General features: G+C 36.0%; 1 protein-coding gene across 4 annotated transcripts in view; it reads right to left on the bottom strand.

The window, feature by feature from the left end:
• Window positions 1–7743: 7743 nt before the first annotated feature.
• LOC143242916 (uncharacterized) overlaps window positions 7744–12096 on the bottom strand; it is a 58648-nt gene continuing 54295 nt past the window's right edge. For all 4 annotated transcript variants that reach the window (XM_076486537.1, XM_076486535.1, XM_076486531.1 and 1 more), the window contains 2 exons: window positions 11658–11797; window positions 7744–11217 (listed from right to left, as the gene is read on the bottom strand). In XM_076486537.1, coding sequence (XP_076342652.1) covers window positions 8850–11217; window positions 11658–11797 — 2508 coding nt within the window. In that variant the 3' untranslated portion in view covers window positions 7744–8849. The remainder of the gene's footprint in view (window positions 11218–11657; window positions 11798–12096) is intronic.

The following is a 12096-nucleotide window of genomic DNA, read 5'->3' as shown; positions in this document are numbered from 1 at the left end:
CAACGAATAGTGGGATTGACCGTAACGTTATAACACTCCCACGGCTGAAAGATCGAGCATGTTTGGTGTGACTAGAATTCGAACTCGTGACCCTTGGATTACGAATCGCGTGTCATAACCATCTGGCTATACCGGGCCAATACGTATTTAGAAGGAATCACCAAGTTTTCTGAGTAACTGAGAAACTCTTCAGTGACGTGCGACACATGCCATTCGTGTGAAAAACACCCTTTCTCATCTAATTTCAGAAACTCGAAGAACCTGGACAAAAAACTTCGCTAATGATACTAAATATTCAATATTTTTGGCTTCGTTCAATTCATACTATTAACGATAAAAATATTATTTTTAAAAAATGGCACGGAAGCTACCTTATTTGAAAAAGTTTCCTCATGATTTATAAAATGGTATTTCATGTGAAATATTCATGACTGTAAATTATGTGAGTGATTTTTTGTAAGAATAGCTCAGTGACGTTACTTACAGCAATAGCTAAGATTCTTCGAATAACCATATGATCTGCAATGTTGGGATAACAAATACTTTAACGATATTCAGAAGTTTCATTTTCGACTAAAACGCTAAATATATCTTAGAGTATTCCACATTGTGGACAATGTTACGTGATAGGCGCTACTTTTCGCTTGCGTTTGTATTTGCGTCATATAGCCTCTGAACTTAATAAAAAAAACTAAAACAGACACATATTATTTTATTTCTCTTCAGATGGACCGTAAATTACACAATATCGGGAAATGTATGGTTACTCGGACAAATAAATGTATCTTTATATAACATGAACAACAAGGCTTGTGATTTATTAGTATGTTTTTGTTGTTTTCTTTATACGGAGTAAAAACCTTTTAATCTGACCCTCGTGTGCAAGGGTTCATTCATAATAGCAACATTTCAGGTGAAATACAGACTTGTCTTGGTTTTCCCCAGTATTTCATTGTAAGCATTTCACTTAGCTCAAATAAAACCTTGCGAAATCTCACCTTTACGCCACCTACAGTCAGTGACTTGATTGCGAGTATTCCTATAAATTAAGATAAACAGCAGATTTTCATAGAATTATTACTTAGGAAATTTTATTGTATACGCAAATTCATTTATTTATTATTTGAACAGAAAGGATTTTCCAGTGTCTGGTATATGGCACAATACAGTACATAGTAATGTAAACATTTAAAAATAACGTTATAATTATTAATCACATTGCTATAACTCTAAATACGTTCTGGTCCGGCATGACCAGGTGGTTCAGGCACTCGATTCGTAATCCCCATCATGCTGCCCTTTGAGCCGTGGGGGCGTTATAATGTGACGGTCAAACCCACTATTCGTTAGTAAAAGAGTAGCCTAAGAGTTGGCGGTGGGTGGTAATGACTAGCTGCCTTCCTTCTAGTCTTACACTGCCAAATTAGGGACGGCTAGCGCAGATAGCCCTCGTGTAGCATTGCACAAAATTAAAAAAAAACTAAACTAAACACGTGTTACTGATCCGCGTCTCTGGTATAAATCATTTGAGAACAAAGGCTTTTCTTTTGTTTGATGATTTTTGTTCTAGTGATTTGTTGACATAATTGCATAATTAGACATACTACAAGGTCAACATTTGGAGCTTCACAGATTTCTAAGTGCAACTGGGGTACATTTCACATCAGTAATCTTTACACAGCATATAATCAATGAATGAAACTAATATCATTTCATATGCTCATCTTAATGTTCGTAGCCTAATCTTAACGCGCTTTACTTAAGAATAATACTACTTTCTGTTTAGCGGAAATCATTTTGTATATGTTATTTACGCCGTGTTTACCACATGGATCGAACTCCGAATTCTGACGTTACATTTTGTCGATAGCTTTTATTGATGATTGAACGGTCGACATGAATAACAATAAACAGTCTTGATAATAAACAAAAACATTAGCATGCTGGAAAGTCATTCTTACGAACTGAAATTGCGTAGCAAATCGATAAAAGTACCAAGTACCCAACCAACACCACATAACAAATTTCATTTGGTTATAAATAATAACAACATGGTCTCAGGTATACCATGAGTAAAAATTAATCTTCGAAATATGTGACACGTTATGATTTTATTTAAATTGACTGGTTAACGTTTCGGACGGCAGACAAAAAGATCCATGGTTCGAGCTGTGATATGCTGCTAAACACCCTTTCTATCGTGATAGTCTATCCTGCTATTCCGTTAAGAGTAGCAGTGTAGATAGCCGCTGCTAATAGCTGTTAGGCCGCCTTCTGACCAACCGGGTCTGTGATGACCGTTTGTAGGCCATACGTTTTATAAACTACTGACATGGTCAAAAACAGCAGTGCCGATTTGAGTCTCCCAGTTCAAGACTGTATGTTTTAGCTCAGAGCTAAAAAAAAAAAAAACCAACAACAAACGTTTTAATTTACTTTTCACCACGAAAGATCAAAAGCAACATAATTTCGAATAATATAAAATTATTTGATAAATTCTTGACTACGAGAAATAAAAATGTATCTCAGAACGGCTGGTATGGATATTAACACTTTTACTTAACCTGAGGATGACCTAGGAAGGTCGAAACGTTGTTCTCTCCTTATCAGTAAAAGTGTTAATATCCATAACAGTCGTTATGAGATATATTTGATAGATTGTTTAGGCAGAATATTCATGATGAAACTTTGTAAAATGGACGACAACTGCCTGTTGTGGAGACACAAGTGTATAGGACGACGTTTCGAAAGTCATCCGCCTTTCGTTTTCAGGTCAGTGTGTGTGAAAAAAGAAAAACTATGGCAGGTATTTAGTTTACGTTTGTGCTTTTTTTAATTTAAAACTTGTTTTGGTTTCAAAGACCTTTGGGGAGACCCCAAAGGCAAACCAGGGGCGCTCAGAAACTTCTGTTTCTCTTCAGCCTCCGCGCATGAAAAAAGGTTAAAGTCATCAGGAATTGAAGGATAAACACTTGTTAGCTTAGTGACTTAGTAGATTTCTGATGGACGACTTGGGGTCATTCGGGGGTAGTTGCAATGAAGGCCAGAGAGTCGGAGAAGAAAAGGAGGAACGGGCTAACTTGAAGTGAGGAAAAAGGTAACAAGACTATCGTAACGAGCAGGGGAAGACAAAGAGGGTACAGTAGGGAACCGTATTAACTTATAACGATCAGGGGAAGACAAAGAGGGTACAGTAGGGAACCGTATTAACTTAGATCCTGCATGAAATGAAGAGAAGGCACAGGGTAACGGATCATCTTTTCAAGGCCTAGGTAAAGAAATACCCAAAATTTTGCTGTGGGGACAAACGGGAGTACCTCGAGAAAACCCACTTTCACGATCAGGGCGCCGAATAATCTACCCTGACCGTGCCCTGGATAGCTGGGAAATTTACGTCAAATAATTATGGAGGGGTTAGACATGGCCAATCCTCATTGGAGAGAGGCTGTGCTTATTGGAGCATAGAAGATAACTTTCTAAGTGCCAGCGAGCACCTTTGGTTCGCTTCTCTTTCCATTTCGTCAAGTCTCAACTGAAACATTTTTACCATAAGGGTCTGTCGTAATGATTCATATATTTAATCGTAGTTTATGTGTGAGTAATGTGTTTTCGGTCTTTTATAGTGTCCTGGTGGCTTGTGGAGAGCGTGTTGTGATTGGTTTGATTTTTACTGTTTCTGATTGGAGAAGAGATTTTCTGTACATTCGACCAATGGTAGTCACAGGTTACTCACCTCTGATTCAGAACCTCTGTTTAGTGAAGGTTTAATAGTGTTAATATAAAACGATTCTTTGATTTTTCTTGTCTTCCAGAATTTGTCTGTATTTATGATTCTAGTTTTCTCCCAGTTTCTACTGTGTTGACGTGGCGTGCTCTGCAATGGCTGAATATTGTATTTTAATGAGTCTTGTGTTATCTTTATGCTCTTTTATTCTTGTCGCGAGTTTTCTTCCCGTTTCTCCAATGTATGTGTCGTTGCAAGAACACGGGACTTTATAGATGACATACCACTGGGGGTACGGTTGTTCCTATCTCTTTATATTGTTTTTGCTTTTGAATTTCACGCAAAGCTACACGAGGGCTATCTGCACTAGCCGTCCCTAATTTAGCAATGTAAGATTAGAGGGAAGGTAGCTGGTCATCACCACCCACTGCTGAGTCTTGAGATACTCTTTTTACCAACAAATAGTGGGATTGATCGTCATATTATAACGCCCTCACAGCTGAAAGGGCGAACATGTTTGGTGTGACGATGATTCGAACCTGATCTCTTTATGTATTGAAACTCATAAGTCTAAAAAGTTTATTTAATAATATTTTTTTGATGTGTGTATGTGTTTGTTTTTCTTTTAGCGAAGCCACATCAGGCTATCTGCTGTGTCTTCAAAGGGAATCGAATCTCTGATTTTACTACTGTAAATCCGAAGACATACCGCTGTCCCAGCAGAGGGACTTCTTTCAATCTAAATTTGACTGTGGAACTTGAAGTTATCAACACTTAGTAATAGTAATAATATTCTTACGTATTAAGTGTTGTGAAATAAAATTATATTTAGTAATATATTTAATATTTATGATTTGGTGCAGAAAATTTTAACTAGTACGGGTATCGCTTCTAAACTTATTTCCTATTGTTCTGTACCACATTTTCTACATTCTAAAGCGTTTCACATGAAATTCACCTCTGATTACCAGTAAAATGAACCCTTCAGTTACTGCATTTTGGGGGGAATCGTACACGAATTGTACTATTCTCAAATTCATTCATTTCCCCTTCAAGTAATCGGTACAGAATCCGTAAGATAATTAGGTGTGTGGATGTGTTTTCTTATAGCAAGGCCACACTGGGCTATCTGCTGCGTCCACCGAGGAGAATTAAACCCCTGATTTTAGTGTTCTAATTCCGTAGAGTGACGGCTGGACAAGACAGGGAGACAAGATAATTGGAATTTCGAGCAGGAAGTATTGTGTTTTATGTTTGTTTATTTTTTACACTAAAGCGAGATTGAGATATCAGTTAGGTACAGCACGTGGAAAACGAACTGCTGATTCCAGCGCTGTAAGTCCACTGTTCTACTTAGGTACCGAACAGTAACTGTATTGCAAAGTTAAACTGAAATGGTTTTCATTGTATTTAGAACGCAGAAAGAGACTGAACGTAATACAATTAACAGTTATACGATCTTTACTGAACACAAAACAATTGAAAAGTGCAAGACAAAGGAGAACATCTTTACAAGATGCGCATCAAAATCCGTACATATGGGTGAATAATCTGATCCAGACTGAGGAACTATAACATAGTCGTCACTGTTGGCCATATGCTTCGAAAAATATATAATAATGATACCTCAAGGTATCACTTAATATAACAGCGATAAAAGATCGTTTTTCACATTGACACAGTAGCAATCTTTCTAAAGAAAAAGCCCGTATGAAACCATGGAGGATTACATCAGAACAAAAGGCAACTAGAGCAAAAGAAACTTAGCCACTTTCTTATCTAATGTTTTACTTTTAAAACTATGTATACTTGTATCCACACATAATTTTTTTTTAAATTAAGTTAATTTTAAGAGTGCACCTTAGTAAGTAAAGTGAGTATAAAACACTTAGTACATACGCTTACTACAAACCAACCTATCGTGTTTCATCATGAGGCCCACAGAAATATTTTCAAGGAGCAAAATATGTATTTAAAGGATCAGCTTTTAGAGTGTAAGTGAACAGACTGAAAGAATATATACTATGTTTGCTTAAACGTAAACACAAATTTACAGTTTTAATACAAAATTAATAAAAAATATTTGGTTTAACTGTAATGTTAACTTTACAATACGTGCAATTTTTCGTGAAATGTAAGAGTAGCAAATGCCCTCTCTTGTCCCTTCCTGTGGTTGTCTATGTTTTTGATCAATTTTTTGTTGATATGATCACAATGACCCTTTTTTTTTCTCATATCTATTGGAATTTAAAAGATTTCGATCATTCACACCCCAGGATGCAACATTGTCAGATCATTGCGATCATGATAGGGTAACATGATCTACTTCTATCGCGTTGACAAAGCGTATTGTGTGTGAACATGTTTGCTGATGGTATTCCACTAACCCGCGACCTTAAGATTGCAAGTTAAGTGTGTTTATAAACTATACATACACACTGAGGTTTTACAGTAAACAAAATAAGAGGTCACGTGTGTTAAGTGTCAAGTCTCAATATACTTGATACATAATAATGTTAACTTTCAAATTTCAATTTTTTATAAGACCTATCTGAAGGTAAAGTTTTGTATAAGTAGATGTATATATTTCTGTCATGAAAGATGATCATACTTACAACGCTAGAATCCGGATTTCGATACCCGTGGTAGACAGGACAGAGATCGCCCATTGTGTAGTTTCGTGCTTATGTTAGTTAAATTCATTTGTCATTAAAAATATTCTGTACTTTATTACACACATTCTGTAGATTTATAAAGGATATTTTTGTATCCAGATATACACTTGAAAACAATATTTTGAAGAAGAAAACCGAAACATTTTGGCCTAATATATATATATCTATATATATCTTTCAAACGTTAAATAGTGTGGTTTCAAGTGTGTGAACAAAATCTTTTGACAACTAGATATCTGAGGGTGCTAACTACACATTGTTTATGGAATTTACAAAGTTTCGATTATTCACATCCCAGGATGTAACAGTGTAGGATCTTTGCGATCATGACAGGGTAACATAAATTACCACTATCATGCTGACAAGACGTGTTGTGTGACGGAATTCGAAGAGCTCGTGACACTATTGTAAGATGAATGTCTTTAAGAAATATTGTGAAGTAATTTTGAGTAACAAGCAGACGTGATGGGTTTTAAAGTTTAAAGTTGTTGTGTGTGTTTTTTTGGGAGATGGATAGGTAGATGTGGGAGAGGAGGTGGGGCTATTTTTTAGATGTTTATTATTAAACATAAAGCTACACAAAGGGCTACCAATGTTCAGCCCAGAACAAGTATCGTTTCCACTGGGAGAGGGGAGGAATAACTGTAAATTGTTCAACCAGAATAATTTATAATTCTATGTAAATGTGTGAAAGTCTGTTTTGTAAAATTCTTTTAATGAAGACGAGCAAATTTTTATCATTAACATTAATATACGCCTCGTTCTCTCGCTTTTGGTAAATCGATATATTCAAGAAGAAACAATTAGAAATATGTCATTTCATGTAAAAAGTAAATAAGAGAAGATTGTTTGTTCATTTCAGTGATGTCGAGAAAACCCACTTGTAGAGAAAAATATTTATGTAAAAAGGGCTCGTTTGGGTTCTGTGATGATGACCGAAGAAGGTCGAAACATTGTTGGCTCCTCTACGTAAAAAAATGTTCTCAACCCAAACGAGCCGTTTTTACATACATATATATGTTCATTTGTTTTTAAGTTTCGAACTTAATCTACACGAGGGCTATCTTTGCAAGTCATCCCTTATTTTGCAGTGTAAGACTAGAGGGAAAGCAGTTAATCATCACCGCCCACCAACAACTCTTGGGCTACTCTTTACCAACGCATAGTAGGATTGACAGTCACTTTATAATGCCTCACGGCTGAAAGGGCGAGCATGTTTGGTGCGATGAGCATTTGAACCCACAACCCTTGGATTACGAATCGAGTGCTTTAACCACCTGGCCACGAAGGTGCTGGTGTTAAAGGAATAACTTGCAGTTGAAACATTTGATATGATATGAATGTTTATTATTGCTTTCGTACATTTTGCATACAGTTAGTTGGTCAAGAAATGTGTTATGCTTATGGCTAAAATATACAACGGAAATGAAAAATATATTATTTCAATAAGCTTATGATAGTTAAGGTATGATATAATATATCTTCAACATAATAAAGTAAGGATTGGAGTACACAGACAGCCATGTAAATTTTATTTTGATATCGAAAATCGATATCACAATCTGTATAATGTTTGAAACGTGATGGTTAAAAAAAGATATTGATCAAAAATAATTTCTCATCAGCCAGTATCTAGCGTTTGTTGATTTACACACGGTTTGTTTGTTATACGAGGGATATCTGCGCTGGGCGTCTGATCTATTAATTAAGCTATCAAAATAAATAAAACTTAACAAGTCGTAAGTTAACAAAACTGTAAGTTTCACGTAGTGTGTGCTATTTTTGTTTATCAAAATTGCAACAAAATTCTAAATAATATACAATTTTAATGTTGCATATATAGTAGAACTTTACGTGGACTTGTCACTGCCGTCTTATCCTATCCCAACTTTTTGTATCGAAGAGAGAGCTATGTGGGCAGACAACAAAATATAACTTTCAATCCAGGTTCGTAAAGATATCAATTAACAGTAACGTTAATCTGAATCTGATCTACGGTGTAACACGATGCGTATCACGAATTTACAGTTTTACAAAACTGAAGTAAAGTCCGATAAAGTAAAAACAAAACTTTACTGCGTCATAGTTTATACTCTTTATGTTTTTATAAAGTTTATTTCAAAACATTTGCGAACGACAGTAATATAGCATTTTTTTAAAGTTAATATGAAATATGTTAGGAACAAGAAGGTTCATTCTTCCTTAAACCGAGAGTAAACCATAATCAATTTTTTTAAAGATAAATAATTAACTAAACTTTATCATATTCAGGTGCTCGTGAAAACAAATAATCAAAACATATAAACCACAGTTTCTGAGAAAACTCAATTCCAATTAATATAACATTAATTATGGTATCTTTTATTTTTATGGTATGTGTGTTCATATCACGGAATGAATAGAAGCACGAAAATATGTTTTTTACACCTAGTGATCTATGTATTAGATCATTATCTCTGCCAATCGTAAATGTCAGTTTCAGTTGTGCTCTTTATTTCTTCTCTTTCATCTACACTAGACGCTCTGTCCAAGGTTCTCAGAACTGGTGATGTTGTATTAATTTCCGTAGAATAATAATCTAAGTCCTGACGACTTCTTCGACTGTCCAGTGACGTTTTCCTATGAGTATTGAATGTATTTATGGAGGCGCCAGAAGTGCTATTGTAGTCATCTTTGGAATCACAGTCTTGGACCTTGAAAATGGTTTCTGGCAATTGGAGAAATTCAGAAGTTGACCTCTCTAAAACAGGGCAGTGACCAGAACCACAAAGGCTAGAGATGGTTGGCACGTCTTCTATATACTCAGAACAAGACCTTTCAGCAGCACTACGGGCAGTTCTGTGAGTGTAACCAGTATCCACGCTCCATAAGGATTCTTTGTCAGTATGTGTGAAATCTATATCCACCTCTGTCATGGATCGCCAGTCACATTCCCTCACAGATCCCAAAGATCGAGATGCCCAACGGGAATTGATACTAACTGGGGATGATCTACCAGAAAGTGAATTTTCAGAATCTATTTCGTAAAGTGGACTGAGAGAACTCCGACGGTTTCGCGTTTCATAATCACTCTTTTTCCTAAATCGTGGATTTTGAGCTTCCTGAGAATTTTCTTTAACATTTGTTCGACTGCTATAATCTGGTGCCGATAATATACGAAAAATAACTTGCCACTTCTTTGGTGTATATAACTGTTCGTATCGTTTATCTCTGCTAATTCGAATTAGTTCCTCAATTGTTGTTGCTTCCTGAATCAGTGATCGGAAAGTTGTGTCTGAATCGATTATGGTTTTCCACTTCTCTTTGTCTTCTTTAGACAGTTCTGCAGCCTCAGTTATTGGAGACGGATTTAGAACTCGAAATACTATGTCTTTACTACAAAATTTATCCCTAACGTTCTCCTTCGAACGTATTGACTCTTGGGATCCAAACTTTCTATGAAAACCAGGTTCTGTTACGTTACTTTCAATATCTCGAAATGTTTCATATTCTTCATTCCAATTTGCTTCTTCAGCTAATTCTGGAGGATGATTCCGAAGTTTAACCACCCAAGATGTTGGTTTTCCAGAGTATTGACTTTTAATTTCTTTTTTGTATACATTTGAGTGTTCTGAAGAAGTAATCTCGTCAGTTTTGGAGAAATATACTTTATCAATATTCTGAAGAGTAACATGAGCTTTTGGTTGTGCCATTAAATTATCTTCGGGATTTTCATTCTCAACAGATTTAGTCTGATCATCTGACAAATATGTCCGCCGATGAACAGTTTTAGTTTCTTCAATCTCCGTTGATGTTCTGGTATCTAAGAAGTGGTCCTTCAAGTTGGAAACTCTAAACTTAGGTTTTCGAATATATGGCCTAACAGGAATTTCATCCTCAATTTCTGTTTGGGACCAGTTATCATTATCAGAAATGTTTCCATATCCTGATGGATCATAAGAGGGATCTAATGGTAATCTTTTTCCTACTGGTAAGAATTCATCTATTTCTGACTGTATAAAATCATGGTCACCTGTTGGTAACGTTGAAGCAGAATTATTGGACACAAGGAATGACTCCCTAGTATGGTTGTCTACCTGCAATGAAGAAATAGTTTTAGACTTTGGAGTTGAATATAAGCCTCCTTTGGAAGATTTCTGTAGCCTCGTTAGTCGTTCATTCATAGTGTCTGTGTGAACATTGTCCTCTTTCTCCATAATAGTGGACAGCATTTGTTTGACCACTTTCTGTCTCCTATCATCAGCTTTGTATTCCAGTGGTTTTTGTACAACTTCTGCATAAAAAGAGGTATTTGTTTGGAGATTTTCTTGGTCTGAAGGATAACCCTGTATCATTGGTCCTTCGTCAGGAACGAACGCTCTATTTTGGAATCTATAGCCTCCATTCCTAATGCTCGAAAAATCCTGAACAGACATACTCTTGTGAGCATCCAGCTCTTCATCTGAGTTCATTGAAGATGGAGATTCACTTGGATAGTCGGACGGAAGAGTTTCACTAGTGCCACCAGAACCATGTTGAGAAGATGCAGAAGTTAATAATACTGCCTCGGACCCAGATACGGCTGAAACACGAGGAATACTGATCGTCGTTGGCCCCCTGGTGGAGCTGCTTAGTTTGGTGATCTCGCTTCCAGGAATTGAAGATTCAGTTCGTCTTCGTCGTACAATCTTGATGTTTCGCTTCTTGAGGCAGTAATAGGCCATGCCAACTCCAAGTAACAGTAAACTCAAGAAGAGAAGAGCACAAACTATTAAAAGCAACTCTATTTCGGATAGTTTGGGCGTGGCTACAACAGCCAGAGGAGGAGTTGGCTCAAGTCTGCAAATAGAAAATGTGTTCATCAGTTCGTTCAATTATGACATGCGCAGTGAGAGAAGTTTATAAGGCACTGTGTGCAGAAATAACAAAAGTGTTGCATGTTTTGAAGTTTAAATCAAAACCAAATCCTTAATGTTATTTAAAGTGTTTTAAGTGTAAAGCTACATGATAAGGCTTCTGCGCCATATCCACTACGGATAATCGATTTCTGTAGGTCCGTAAGCTTACAGCTGACCTACAGGGGGCGTGTTATTTAATCTAAAGGGCAGCTCCTAATACATTAGAATAAAGAATATTAACACAGGTATGTTACTTAAAAGAAGAAAACAAGAAGAAAAACAGACAAAATGTAAAGTTTAAATGGCACAATCGAATTTTTAATATGGTCGATATCTAATTAATTTTAAATTTAGTCGTTATATCAGTGTGAATGTACTTACTTTGTAGGAATAAGACTATTGGGAGGTGGTGCTAAAGGCGGAGGGTACCGGCATATAATCGTCTTCGCTTCGTCTTCGTTAAACTCCAAAGAACGATGAAAACGTACCAAAATGTTGTTGATGAATACTCGTGGCGCCACCTAGAGGTAAAATATACAATAAACAAAAATGATTTTATCGAACACTTCAATCAAAACTTCAAGCAATATTCAGAAATAGTGGGGATTAAACACCAAATTATTATATAAATCTCTAAAAGTATTCGATAAACATCATTGCTTCCAATGTCCAATCATAGCCATGTTGATTTTGAAAACGATACTAATCATTTTTTCGCCTGCAAAATAACAGGTTATTTCAAGAAAATAATAATTAATATTTGATGTTAAAATAAACGAATGATAAAGCCTTAAAGATTCCTCACGCTCATTATTTGTTG

The sequence above is a fragment of the Tachypleus tridentatus genome, chromosome 2 (genome assembly GCF_004210375.1).
Source record: "Tachypleus tridentatus isolate NWPU-2018 chromosome 2, ASM421037v1, whole genome shotgun sequence".
In the NCBI taxonomy this organism is placed as follows: domain Eukaryota; kingdom Metazoa; phylum Arthropoda; class Merostomata; order Xiphosura; family Limulidae; genus Tachypleus; species Tachypleus tridentatus.
Note: the sequence above shows the minus strand (reverse complement) of the source record. Positions and strands in the feature narration are given on the sequence as shown.